General features: G+C 36.7%; 1 protein-coding gene across 4 annotated transcripts in view; it reads right to left on the reverse strand.

The window, feature by feature from the left end:
- TLL1 (tolloid like 1) overlaps positions 1–15429 on the reverse strand; it is a 136194-nt gene that overhangs the window by 52206 nt on the left and 68559 nt on the right. For 3 of the 4 annotated variants that reach the window (XM_009565159.2, XM_054066009.1, XM_054066010.1), the window contains exons 3-7: positions 14815–14895; positions 13641–13793; positions 11321–11438; positions 2151–2329; positions 482–587 (exon numbers count right to left, since the gene is read on the reverse strand). In XM_009565159.2, coding sequence (XP_009563454.1) covers positions 482–587; positions 2151–2329; positions 11321–11438; positions 13641–13793; positions 14815–14895 — 637 coding nt within the window. Of the gene's footprint in view, positions 1–468; positions 588–2150; positions 2330–11320; positions 11439–13640; positions 13794–14814; positions 14896–15429 lie in introns of those variants that run through there. The other variant, XM_054066011.1, reaches the window with a different exon arrangement.

Here is a 15429-nt window from a genome sequence, read left to right on the forward strand (position 1 = left end):
AGTCCTTAGCAAAGGCTGTGGTTTGCTTGGTAGGTGTCCTAATACCATGTATTCTACCTAATGTATTCTAATATCCATAGTTATTCAGACATTATGCCCTGAAGGAGATTTCTCTTTAAGAAAATAGATCATGTTATACAAAATTCCTAACCGTTTCACTCATTTTAGTTTTTTAAATTCAAATTTCTGTGGAGACAAAAAGAGAGTATTATATTAAATGTTTCTAGATTATCATGTCTTAAAAGCTAAAGAACTGAAGTTAGATCAAAAAGCTGCTTTGAACCTGAACAGAAACGAAATGTGTTTAAAAATATAATCAAATCATTCTGACTTAAACAAGCTGTGCTTTGACTGTTTTTAAGAATACCATATCACAAAGGATATTTTAAGATATTTCAAAACACTGAAAAAAAGCATAGTTCTTAGCATTCACAGAGAAGAATAGAATTAAAAGTCAAAAGGTATAACCTGAGACTCCAACCTTGAGAAGGTGTTCCTGGCATAGTGCATAATGCTGTCAAAGTCATATGGTTCCCCAAGGGAGTTCACCTCTCCGGGCTCCATCTTCAAGAAGTTGTATTCCTGACCTACGAATGATTGATAATTTGAGTTTCTTTAATATCATTTTTGTGAAGATGAAAACTGAACAGGAAAAAAAAACCAACAAAGATCCTAACCTAATCACTCACTGACATTTATAAATCTTAACCATTTGGGAGTAACTGTGATTTTATTAACCAAGAGGGCTGACAAGTCTTCTGAAGCACATCAAATTCTTATATTTGGCATTTAGAAAGACTGTTCTCATTCACCTAATCTACATAATGGCCCCCTCACATTATGTTACGCTTCATGCAGACTCCATAAAATTTGCTGGCTTGATTCTTAATTCCAGCAAGAAATCACTTTGACAGCAAAGACCCTGAAAGAACCCTCCTCATTACAGACTCATTAGACTGGATACTAACAATACTTTGCTTCAGCAAAGGCTACTTTCTGAGCCTCCATGTAATACAAACACTACGAAGTCACATTTTCAAGAGCCATTTGTTGAAACTTATAAAAGTAGAATAGGAACAAAAGAACTATACTTAGTTCATAATTCCAGGCCAGAAGTTCTTTGTCCTAGTCAGTATTATCAAGAGATGCAAAGCACCTCTTACTCCAAATCATATTCCCATTGGTGTCTTGAAAAAACTGCAATGGCATTAACATTATTAACCAACATAATTTGCATAATATAACAAAACTCAAATGTCTTGGTGGTCATGGGTGCTTCTTGGTGGTAGTGTGTATCGGTTGCCAGTCATCTTCCAAGTCCTAGCTGAGTTGGCAAAGATTTATTGCATCTTAAATCTATTCTCTATAGGAGCAAACAAATACTCCAGGCTACCATTGCACAATTTCTGATTTACCCCTTCTTGGGCAGACAATCCCCCGTAAGTCAAAATCACTATTTCACAAAGGCGATGGATATTTATGAACATTGCAAATGAAACCTGTCTAGCTCCCTCCCACTTTGCCCACACAACACAAGCGTGGGCACAACAGCTAGACTGACACAGAGATGACAGTCACAGTTTGAAGTCCTCAGGTTCCTCAGATGCTTTGTCTCAACAATTCCAATGCCACTGGCTAAAGCTGCAAGCTCCGTAGGGAATAAGTAATCTGGAAATGATGGAAACAGCGACCATCACTGTCACAGATTCAAAGTCCTCAGCTTACCTTCTAGGTCTAAACCTCTTGGACAGCTAAAAAGCTATTGACATGTTTCTGCTTAACAATCAGTAAAGACTATGAAATAAAGGCCCTTTCTCAAGAACAGAAACATGATTTTTCAAAGGCTTTAAGAGCAATGGCATCTTGTAAAAGTTTTGGGGAATGATTACTATTTCTCTCTTTCTAGCCAGTAGTATTTAATGGCTTGATACTTAGCCATATCTTTACAAAAGATTACATTTCAGTATTTCATTTGTGAATCAGCTTGAGATCAGTCAAATTAAAAGGAATAGCAGCCATAAATGCTCATTTCTGTTATTCAGTTCATTTCTGCCTTCCAGCTTTCAGTTTCAAGAGAGTTTAGCAGATGAAGAAAATGCCAAAACCAAACAATTTTTTTTTTTCCTAAAATACTTATTGGAATATCTCACCAGGTTGGATGTTTTCTCTAATGATGGTGACATGGTCATCACGGTCTGGTCGCGTATGTTCATGCCAAAAACCTATCACATGACCCAACTCATGGACAACTATACCAAATTTATCGCAGTTTTTGCCAATAGATATAGCCTGAGGACCATTTCCCCTTCTACCCACATAAGAACAGCACCTGTAATTAAAACAGAAACACAGATGAAAGTTTTCAGGCATATCTCTAGAAAACATATATGAAATTCAGTTGAAATATAAGATAACATTATGTTAAAAAATCATCAGAGCAATGCACTAAGCAATTCCTGCAGTCTCACAATCTCTAGAACTAGTGCAAGAAAAACTTATTATTCAGAAGGACACATGAACATTGGCTTTTTTTTTTTTTTATTCAAGGTCTTCTTAAAAGATGCAAGCTATGGTAAGCGGAATAGTCACTTTTGGCCTTGTACCTCAGAATGACACAAATTTCTTTTCACCCAAAGAATCCATAAAAATAAAGTTGACTAGAAATACCATCTCATCCATACATACCACTGCTTTCTTGACCATGCACACTGAAACGGCATGCAGAGGGAAGCAGAACAAAAAAGTAAAGGCAAGGTTTCTTCTGTGCCGTACTTCTGCTGTCTGTCAACAGATTCTTGGTCACTCAGTTCTGATAAGTTTGCTTTATTTTGATTTGAAAAGTCACTCTGCTCTTCCATGATTCCAGCGTAAACTTACAGAACAGAGATGCCCTTTCCAGCATTCATATTGTCAGCATTTATCAGAGATGTCTGCTTTTTTCATTACAAAAAAGTCTGCTGACTATGCTAGCAGAAGGAGAGAAAGGAGAGTAAGCAAATCTTACAAAAAAGGAAGACAATTGCAGGTTTCATAAGTTGATTCTCTCTTACATTTGAAGATCTTAAAATATTTCAAGCTAGTAATATATTCTCTAATAAAAAAGCCTGATTTTCCTGTAATTTCTCAAGTCTGTCAGGTGGAATGGAATTGTACTGAGCAGATCACCTCCGCTGTCACTCCTTCCACCTCCCTTTTTTAAAATATATTATCTGATGCAACATTTATATAGCAGGATGCCTTTGGTCCTTCAGAAGGTTGACACTAGCGTGGAGAACGAGCCTATCCTTCATTTGCTTGTTTCTCCTTTTCAGGTTTTGTGGTGGCAAAAAGACTTTTCACTTTGGTTAGCTGGTTGGTCAGTCAGTCTTCACTGGTGTCCTCTGAGTTTTGTTACTGATTTTTGTTCTGATTTTAAAATATGAATATTAGAGAAGTAGAGCCATGGCAATTTAGCCTATGATACCTGTTTTCACTAAGCATATATTGGTTTTGCACTTATGGTTAAAAATCAAGGATAGATACGCCGAAAAAATGATAGTAATATCTTAAAATTATAAAGGTCATACAAATCGCTGTGCAGAGTAAAATATTACTACAACAGCCTAGAAAGGTTGTGTCAAGAATTTTGAAACTATCTTGGATATACTGTTGGGAAGAACTATTGTTCATGCTATAACCATGCCTTGCTATCCGAACTGCTTTTTAACTTATTTTGAGGGTAGGAATAATTAGCCCTTTTCTTCCTGCTTTAGATAGTTCCAAGGATAGGTATAAATTATCTTTTTAGGTCAAAGCACAGAATTAGGCTCAGTGCTTCAGCTAGAGTTGTGCAATATCATCTTTAATTAATTTCTAGAGGTGTCTTCCTTGATAGCGCTCTTCAAGGCAGGCCAATAAAAACAATGGCTATTTAGACTCCCTGCTATAATTCTGTGCCATTGTCAATGCTGCAGCTTTACATGCTGTTCCACACCACAGTAAAAGAAAATAAAGAGCACCTGTATATTGCTCTGTGTACTTTCCTCACTCTATAAAAACCGTATTAACACAAAATTACTATTTAAAATATTTATGATATAGAAGTATTATAAAAACTGATATAAATAATGGTAAAGGAACAACTACCTTAAGATGCGCCCTAAAAATACAGCATCAATGATAAAAAAGAGGAATAACAGATAGCAGAAATAGGATTAAAATAAAAATTTAGAGCAGTTACGCCATTTTATCTCATGATTCCACAGTGGATTTCACCTTTGCACCTGACATGCTGACACAGTTCTAGTTGACACATTTTACAGACTTCGTGTTCACTGAGTAAATGTTATGGCTACAGGTGATTATGTAAACATAATTAAAGCACTACAGATATTTTCAGTATCATTGTTACCCAGCTTTTTATCTTTCTACTAGTCACTCAACTATTTTAATATGTTTCTGTTGTGCAATATGGAAATTACCATAGTTCATACACCCTCTCACATTCCCTCGTGCCCCTCCGGGGAGAAAAGTGTTTTGATCTTTAAGGTTTGGGGGTTTTTGTTGTTTTGGGTTTTTTTTTTAAAACCTCCTACACAGTATTATTTACCGTCCCATCCAGTAAGAGAGGGAATGCTGGAGTACAGACTTTGAATCTTGAGCCAAAGGTAGCAGAAGTTGCTGTAACCCTTCATTCTCAGAAAAGTTCATTCATTTAAAAAGTCATTACAGACCTTCTATCCTCAGTATAGAATTCCCAACTCACTGTCACAGGCAGTTACCTTACGTGCACTGAATAAATTTGTCAAACGCAATTCCTAGGTCCCACACTTCAAACCTTTTCTTTAGAAAATATTGTTCCTTATCTTTGAACACTTAAAAGTAAGAACTAAGATGTGGCATTTGCCTTGGTAGTCTACATGAGAATGTAGCCATGGTAGAAAACATGAGAATCAATCAGATGAAGTAACCCTCATCAGCCCTTCTGTGAAAAATTTCTTCCTTATAGCCAGTCTGATTCTCTCTTTCTTCAGCTTATGCTTGTTGTCTTGCATTCTCCCAGCACGCATCGCCATGAAGAGCCTGGTTCCCAATTTAACTACAGTCTATCTCCTCCTGCCATTTTTACTTCATTAGGATCAAAAGACAGTTTAACCCTTTAAGGTTGTGCATTGTATCTTGGAAAAGGTCAGGCAATAGCTGTGCAATAACAGCAGAACAACAAAATGGCAATTATAACACACTGAGTTATTAAACCCAATTTTTTTTAAAAGAAAACATCATAAATAAACACCTAATCAACCAATGTACCAGATACATTTAACAATACCAAAAAGTTTATCGTTTCTCAAAAACAGAGGTTCTTAAGATCACCTCTGAAAGCTTTCAGTGATATTTCATAATTCAGAGAGATTTTTAGGGAACTGCAAAAATAATTTGCTGGTTTACTATTATAATCATAGAATAGTTTGGGTTAGAAGGGACCTTAAAGATCATCTAGTTCCAACCTCCCTGCCATGGGCAGGGACATCCCACTAGATCAGGCTGCCCAAGGCCCCATCCAGCCTGGCCTTGAACGCCTCCGGGATGGGGCAGCCACAACTTCCCTTGGCAACCTGTTTCAGTGTCTCTCCACTCTCATGGTGAAGAAATTCTTCCTAATGTCCAGTCTAAATCTGCCCCTCTTCAGTTTGTACCTGTTCCCCCTCATCCTATCCCCAACAAGCCTTGGTGAGTAGCCCCTCCCCAGCTTTCCTGTAGGCCCCCTTCAAGTACTGGAAGGTCACTATAAGATCTCCTCTGAGCCCTCTCTTCTCCAGGCTGAACAAGCTCAACTCTCTCAGCCTGTCCTCTTAGAGAAGGTGCTCCAGCCCTCCATTCATCTTTGTAGCCCTCCTCTGGACCTGTTCCAACAGCTCCATATCCTTCTTATGTTGAGGATTACAGGACTGTACACAGTGTTCCAGATGAGGTCTTACAAGACAGGAAGAGAGGGGCAGAATCACCTCTCTCGACCTGCTGGCCACGCTTCTTTTGATGCAGCCCAGGATACGGTTGGCCTTCTGGGCTGCGAGCGCACATTGCCGGCTCATGTCAAGCTTCTCATAAGAGAATTCTTACGATTCATATAATCATAAGAAACAAGAGAATTAGGGCATTATCAAATGTGTGTAGTGACTTTGGGTACCTTAACTGACACATTTGAAAGACATTTTCAGAAGAATAAAATTAACTGCAATCTTCTACATAGATTTTCTCTAAATTGTCTAACACTGAACACTTAAAACCAAACACACTGGGAATTATTTTTCTCAATGCTGACCTGCTCCTAAAACTAAGTAGACAGATCAGCATGATAATTCTGTTTCACTAGTCACTCAACAGATTTCAAGTACCTCCTAGAAAGTATAAACAAATTTATTCAGTATTTCTTTACATGCCAAAGAAAAATAGAATTAACATGAAGCCTTAAAATAACAGCAGCAGTGCACACTTACAGAGTGTCATTAGGATTTGCTAAGTTGAGTGTCATGTCAAGCACACCAGATTCATCCAATTAAGCTACAAGATTCTGATCACTTCAGCAATTGCACTGAGTCAAAGGGTAAAGAAAACTACAATAAATTATTTCATAGATTTTTTTATTTCAGTTGCAAAATCATAAGTTCGACCTCAGGTGTGTTTGGCAGTAGACCAAGACATTTCTGTGCTGTATAAGCACTTGTCATGCCTCAAATTGAGAAAACTGGCAGCTTTTAAAGCTCCTTATCTCTTTAATCTTTATTGCACCAGACAGCAGTTGGAGACAGTAACTATTTATGAATCTCTAATTCCATTTAATCAGTCGAGCTGATCAATGATGGCAAGCAAAGAGAAACAAATGACAGAGAAAGTGAAATGACTGAAACAATACACATTCATTTAAATAATAATATTTCACAGCTACAGTCAAAAATACCCTTAAATTAGTATGACGGAAGAGAGAATCAGGTAGGGTCAATGTTGCACTTTTTAAAAAGCTGCACTATACAGAATTTCATAATATAAAAATCCTCAAAGACCCCAACATCAGCTTGCCATGGCACTGACTGACTGAAGTTGTGGATGAAAAACTGCAGAACTTCATAAGCATACTAGGACTGCATATCATCACCTACATGTTACACAGAGCAAAAGAAAGAAGTTCACAAAATTCATGAACAAAATCTCACTGAAGAAGCAAAGCAGAGGCTTTTTCTTGGCAAAAAAAAATACCTCTTTCAATCACAAATATAACTCTTTCTGTACAAGGGAGATATTTGCTCTGATCTGGCTTGATGAATTTGCTTTATGTCAGGGATCAATACAGTCCAAGCTAATAAATCTGATTCAATGCCCTAAAAGGACCCATTGTGATGGCAGAACTGTTTCTTCACCTGCTCAACTGAGACAACTATCCCAATATTACCATAGAAAGACAGCCAACTGAGTCCATTACTCAGTTAACAGCTGCCTATCCCCCTGTATTGACATAAAACACTCATTTAGTTCACATTAATGCACTGTCTTTTAGACTACAGTAACTGGTAACTTGCACCTCAGTCACCCCCACCCTGAAAGCCATGCCACAACCATTAGAGCAGCTGTGTCAGCTCCTGTGGGCAGGAAGAGTGCCAGCTGCTACAGCAGATTACCACCTGACAGCATGAGTCAGCCCTAATGCCACAGGTTATTTAGCATAACCTTGAATTTCTTCTCATTCCATAAAAGTGATTGAGCACTTTTTATACCATGTAATCCTCATTAAAGCTAAAGAATGCTGCAAAAGGGTACCTCAGGCAATTAATTTACCTGTTTCACCACTTTAAGAACTTGCCTGTAATGTCTACTTAATACACCGGCAAGCTCAAAAAAACATTCAAACGTTCAGAAGCTGCTCAGGCTACAATGTTTGGGGAAGCACATGAAAGAGATTTGACTTTCCTGTATCTCAAACAGCTTTGTCAAATATTCATACAGGAGGATACAGTAGCAATTGTAATAAATCATCTAAAGCTTGTCATTAAAAAGTACTTAAGTCTTCTAGTGGAGAACAAAATTAACCACAAAGTCAAATCAAATGCCTGCTGAGATGCCAGAACAACGTGACTAATTGTTCTTTTTTTGTCTCATTATATAAAAAGAAGCTGGATCTTGTGCTCAGTAATATTTATTATGAGCATGTGGCTAGAGGCCATCTCGGTTTGCTGACCCCTTTTTTTGGCTTTGCATGCAGGGAAGTATACTGACCATGTCTTCAGGCACTTCCTATCTAATAGAAAGAAGCACACGCATAGAGAAGCTGTAGGGAACAGAGTGTTTTGAACCTGTTTACAGATTACAGTTATACTTACTTTAATCAACTAGCTGCATAAATATTTGCTGTAATAGATATCAATGCCAATGTACACTGCTTTGGTAGAAGAATCATGAAGATTAGTATCTTAATACCATATTCTTTTCCTCACATCTGCAGCTAATGTGTACGAATGACTATCAGTAATTACAAAATTTCAAGCTACTAAGCAAGTGCTTCAGCTGTACTAAGAAACAATAGTTCAATAATTAACTATTCTCAGTCAGGTTAAATAAACAAGACATGATGACAAATAATTATAGTTGAAGACTGCAACAGATGAAATTATTCTGAGGGGAAGGAGGAATCCAGCTGTAAAGCTTTTGATGTTTAGCCACACAAGCTGCCCATAAGTAAATTAGAGAATTCTGATATAAAGGAATATTGTATGATGTGGAAAGAGAAGGTGCTCTTTAAGCTTGCAGTCTGAGAAAGGACCGCTAATATTATGAAGATAAGCCTGAAATTGACAGTAACATTAACAGGTTAGAAGAGGGATATAAAAAAGGAAATACGGAATTGTTTGATGTCCTGAGATGCAAAACATAGCACATGCTAGAACCGGTGCTGTGGAAAGAGCTCTGGCTCTTATTCGGAGCCACTTCCCAAGCAACCACAAGTCAAATGTGGCAGCTGTTGAGAAACAGGGAGGCATCATGCTTAGGTACCTAAGTCATGAATTGGCTCTAGCACTAACTCAGCAGAAGAAATGATTCATGCAGACAAACATGCCCTAATTTTGGCTCTTCAATTTCAAGGAAGGTATGGACTAGTTGAAAAGACTATCAAAGAGAATAATGTGATCAAAGGCTTAGAAAACATGACTTACCAGGAAAGATTAAAAAAATTAGGCAATTAAGCATTTGCTAGCCTAAAAGAAAATAGAACTGAGGGTGGACATAATAACAAAGAAAGAAGAACAATTTCTTTTCTACAGCCATAGTGAGTAGGAAAAAAGTTAATGTACTTTAATTGCAGTGAGAAATACCTGGTTTAGCTATGACCAAAACACCGCCCTCCACTTACTCCATTCCTGTATTAAGTATACTGACACAACACATTCCTAGCAGGATGTGAAGTATTGATTTTTGCAGGTTTCTAGAAACAAATTAGACAAGCATATACTAACAATGACTTAGGTATAACTGTTTCTGTTGAAAGAACACATTAGACACCTTTCTGAGACCCCTTGCAGTCCTATGGGCCTACAATAATCAAAACTTATATCTCGTTCATTCCTAATGTATAAACTCTCTACTTCAGGAAGGTCTTGTGTATCTGATAACCAGCTGCTATATTTCAAATATGCTTTTTTCATCACTGCCCTTCTGGGATGAGCTTCCCATGAACTCCTGGAAAAAGTAATGCATTATGCTCTTTCAAAATATCCCCAGAGTTTACAAAGGCTTCACTTACACTTCACTTGCTAGTGTGCTAATGCTGTCATCTGAGACATCCATAGATAGCGCGAGCTGAATTTCCACATATATGACTGTATCCGCTTTCTGTTTCATTAAATGACTGTATGCTCTTTGGGGCAGGGTTTATCATTTAGCTTTTAATTTGAATAGTGCTAAGTACCATAAAGTCTCCCTCATTTGTGAATGTTAGCTCTGTGGTACTGCAAACAAGAATGACACAATGTGCTAACAAAACAACAAGGCAGGGTACTATGGGAAAGAACTAGTCCCAGAAAGTGTTTGCAGATGGTTTGGTGTCACTTTTATCTGGGTTCTTTCCATGGAAAATCCTGCATCAGCACTATATGCTGGTGCTTAGTGCACAGTGATCCCTATTCACCCAGAAAAGATATATTCTTACTTATCTGGCTCTTCCTGAAATGGCTTATGGATTCAGAACCCCAACAAAAGTCTTTCAACTGCCCCTTCTGTTTAGCCTGTTTTTTTTCATCACTGGTGGACTGTTCACATCGACACACTTCCTTGGTTTTATTAAAAACTTATTACAGCCTTTGAAAAGCTGGATCAATGGGTCAAAGTAAATTGTATGAGGTTTAACAAGCCAAGTGCTGGGTCCTGCACTTCGGACACAACAACTCCATGCAATGCTATGGGCTATGGGAAGAGCAGCTGGAAAGTTGCGTGGCAGAGAAGGACCTGGGAGCGCAGGTCGACAGCTGGCTGAACATGAGCCAGCAGTACGCCCAGGTGGCCAAGGCGGCCTTGTATTAGAAATTATGTGGCCAGCAGGAGTAGGGAAGTGATACTATCACAAGTATAGTATTTCCACAGGTAGTGAGTGCTCTTCTTGGAAAATTAACATAGTATACTCAGGAAGTTGACTGACCACTACCTAAAATCAAGTCTTATGAGTGGAATAAATAACAAAGATAGCTGACTGAAGCATTTCTGAGTAGAAGTATCTTAATATGGAACACAGTGATTAATGAAAAGCTGCACTAACGACTGATAAAACCTGTTTTGTTCACTTTTACACAAAGACCTGAAAGAAGGAACTTGTAAACTGGTCATGAATTTGGTGGTTAAATAAATCTGGGCAAGGACAGCCTAACAATAAGACAGTTAAAACTACAATTAACAACAGTTAAGCTGGAAAAGGAATATAGAATAGATGTTTTCATACCTAATTCAGCAATAAACATGCGACATGGAGACAGCTAAGAATAAACAAACAATAAGCCTGAAATACCTTTAGAACAATATATATAAATACTATAAGCATGACAGAAAGCCAAATATAAAGGTATCATATCTATGCGTATATACTAAGATCATTTTATCTACAAACAAAGAAGAGAGGCATAACTTCAAAAAGTTACCATACATTCTGCTTTCAATGATCCTAAATCCAAGCAATACGTCTCATTTAAATACAGTAGCTATCTATTCATTTTCCTGTGAAGTATATTCACTTGTAACTACAAAGTTGACAAACATGGTCAAACATCAAAAGCAGAATTATCTGTTACCATACATACATACTTACCCACATGGTCTGTACGTAAATACGATATAACTTTCTTCATCACTTCGTTCAATAAATGTAACACACGTGTACTTTTCCCAATGCCTCATAGCCTGTTTGAACATGGCGCGCTGTGTGCCTGGAAGAATAATTGTATGAGAGTTTTATAACTGTGTCTTTTTCCTTAAAACTAAATTTCAATGCTAGAAATAGAAGCCTGGAAGAAGTCACTGGATCATGAAGTCCTGGGTCCCACCAGTCCCATATACCGACACCAGTAAAAGTGATACTCGGATAATCAGCTTGTCATAACATATATGCCTGCGAGGGAATCAAATCAATACTGCCTGACACACTCTAGTAAACATAAAACCTGCAATAAAAAGCACAGCTATGTTACACCAGAGGAAGACAGAAGAAGTACGGTGTAGCTTATGTGCCTGCATTAGCATAATATTTGCTAAGCAATTTCCCAGATGAAATTATCAAGTCTCTCACATTCAGAAAAAAAAAAAAAAAAAAAAAAAAAGATGAAAATTAAGGAACCCTGGAACCTAGCTATCTAGCCAGAAGGAAAAAATAAAAAAAAAGATCAGTTTAACCTAATCCACGTAAAGAGGCATACCAGTCAAGGCATTTGATTTGAATAATGCTGTCTTGAACAAGGACCAGTTTCCACTTCTTTGCAACAAAACAGTGCAGAAATCAAACGATCCACCAAAAATTCTTACTTTGGTACAATATTATGCATATCTAAAAAATGAGAAACAAATTCAGGAAAAAAACCAAAACTATGCTCTAAGATGCAGGAGCAGCCAGGCCAGCTCTCAGCATAGAACGCAAAGCCAGCTACTATACACCTGAGATAGTAACAATGTCATTTCATTGCCTGACAAAATACAAGGTTTCTTAACTTAGAGTAAGCATCTGAGACTATAGCTGTATTGCTTCTGAGCTGGAAATCCACAAAGAACGGTACTATTTGACATGAATTTGCTAGCAGAATGCATCCACCTTGCAGACTTATTGGAAGACTATGGCATAGTATAATTTCAAAAGAAAAGCAAAACCAAAAAATAACATAAAACAAATAAACAAAACCCCCCATTTTTTTAAAAGTCGTAGAAAACAAAACCTCAAAGTTCATAAAAATAGCAAGTTCAAACAATGTCAGATCCTGAAAAATAAAGGTTATTTTATTTCATCCCATCCTGCCCCTTTTATCTTTAAACAATGTTTTCCAAGCTTTAGAATTTGTCTTTCATTATGAAAAAGATAAAATGTTTAACATTATGTGCTTTCATTTAGCTTACTACCATTATTTCAGAAGATGGTAATCCTAAAGCAAAGGTCACATTTGGTATAGTAAATATCCAAACTAAAGGTTTGACTGTAGCTGTCAGTTTGAAAGGAATTACTCTGGTTTCTTTATACACACACAATGTGTGAGCGTTTGCACATTTCCTTTGGTTCCCTGTATTATTGTGCACAATAAATGTTATTACACATCTTTTCCCATGCATCTTTGCTTTTCATAGAATCATAGAATAGTTCGAGTTGGAAGGGACCTTTAAGATCATCCAGTTCCAACCTCCCTGCCATGGGCAGGGACATCCCACTAGATCAGGCTGCTCAAGTCCCCATCCAACCTGGCCTTGAACACCTCCAGGGATGGGGTTTCTTGCCAGCCTCTGGCCCCTGTCCTGCTGGTTTACTGTTACCTCCTTGTAAGAGAAAAACTCACGTTTCTAACCTGTAGTTTTCTCCATGCTCTCCTGTTTTAAATTACCTCTTACATTCACATTAACTTTTATTTGTATTTTTCAAGTATAACAAATGTTTTAAACTTTTTCTACAGTTTTTTCCATATATTTTGAAGTCAGTATTTCTTCTTGTCATACACAATATCTGTATGTATCCATCTGAAAACCATACTAAGGAATTGCAAAACACATTTCAGTTAGTTTGTTGAGTGAAATCAGTTTAGCAGACTAAATGTCACACACAGTTAAATTAGTTATTCTTTTGCTAAATATCCTGCCTTTTCTTAAAAAACAGATTTCATGACATTACTTAGGCTCTTGAAAACAAACATATAACAAGAAATATTACGCAAAGTAAAAGGCTTTCCCATTCTATAACAGTTATACATTTTTATGTAGCTTGCCTTTGGGAATAATTTTACGACGTATGCTAATATTTTCAGAACGCATGTACTTCAGGTCTTATCCAACAGAACCCTACTACTGATTTCCATAATACAAATTGATCTTTAAAAAAAAAAAAAAAAGGCAATTAAAAAACTCATATTCCTTCTCCCTGTCCAAAGCACAAAGCTTACCAGTGAAATTTCCACCTATTACATATGGAATGACACCCCCCGGCCATATTCTTTCTGTTCGTGATGTAGCAGCTCTGGGAAATCGGTTTTTCTCATTTTTCCCTGAGAATTTTACAGTGGTTCTTCCTTTAGATGTATTATTTTGCTCAAAGCCTGTAATGATAATTAAAACACTAAATGAGATTACACACATATATAAAAAAGAGAAAAATTATTTTCCAGCAGGTCAGCATCAGATCATTTCTTCGCGCCCTTTAGAAGTAGGACATTGCTGTTATGCAAGTCTATCATAACTTACTTTTCTGAGAAATGCTTGAAATGAGGAGTCTAAAACTTCATTTTCAAACATATCTACAGTAACAATTTGTATATATATCTACTTGAAGTCACATTGCATAATTTCATCTAGATTTTCTCATTTAATAATAACAATTTAAAAATGCAAAAGACGGCAAGAATTTATGCAATACTAAAATTGGAATTCTTTTACAAAAAATAACTGCAGAGGCAGTTACTGTGCCCTTGTGAATCTTAGAGGATATGCAATGATGCATTTAGACACAGCGTGGTTAGATTACAATGGAGTTACACATACTTTCCTTTTTGAAGCTGAGGTTTCATGACATTAAAGGGACATCTCCTTTCACACAATATGGTGAGCAAAGTGCATCAGGATTAATGGAGATTCCACTTACACAGCCTGCTGAATTCAGCTGTATTCATAATGACAAGAGTATGACTAGTATAAAAGCATGTTTGTTTGTTCAGTATTACACACCATATATGCTTCAGAAATAGCGTGAATCATCAAAAAGCCCCTACTGGCTGCAGAAAAAAATAACCATAATATTAGCAGCTATGCAGCATAGCCTACCTGTGCTAAAAAGACATTACCAGTTGAACTGATAACCGTCAACAGCCATAAGAATAACCTAAGGAATTTTTAATAAGAGACTTAAAACTACATATTTTAGCCTTCGGATTTGATGCTGGAAATAGACTTCTAAGAAAATGCAACAAAGGGCTAATCTCTTCATTACTATTCTTGTACTATTTATTTGTTTGTTTATGCCAATAGTAATATGGAAAGGCCTTAAAGTGTTAAAGTACTATCATTAATGTTCATGATACATTATCACATCAGGCAACCTGCTAATTTAAACAGCAACAATACCGGAGCCAAATCTTCTTATCCTGTCTATAAGCTGATAGAGGGCACCTCGTTTTTTTGACATTCCATGCTCTCCAAAGCCACCTTTAAAAAGAAAAAAAAAAAAATTAAAAAAAGGAATTTTACAGAAGTTAAATACATGGAATCTTACAACTACAGTAACTATATGGCCTAAAGAAATAAAAATATCCCATAAAAAAAATGATGCATCTTAAAGGAAATTTAACATTCTTCAATGACTCCCATACAAATTCTTCAAGTATTCTAGACAAAGAAATAAAAACACAATTTTAGCTGAAAAAAATCTAATATGCATTCCAGAATGTAAGCTAACATGTCTTTGTTAATCAGTCAAGTCATGACAATTACATCATCTAATTATTATTCGGAGCTTTTTTCTTCTTAGTGACCTTGACATCCTCAGATCCATATTGACTGACAGCTAAAAGACCTCTCACTGAAATCTCCTGATTACACACCATGATCTTCTCATTTCAAGGGAGGGAAAAGAGGGAAAGCAAACACCCAAAGTTTCATCAGAAAAAAAAACCCACCAAATTGATACAAATGTAATATGGTTGATTTTACCATGAAAGTTTTTGTTTTCTTTGTCAGCAT

Source organism: Cuculus canorus, chromosome 4, assembly GCF_017976375.1.
Source record: "Cuculus canorus isolate bCucCan1 chromosome 4, bCucCan1.pri, whole genome shotgun sequence".
Lineage (NCBI taxonomy): Eukaryota > Metazoa > Chordata > Aves > Cuculiformes > Cuculidae > Cuculus > Cuculus canorus.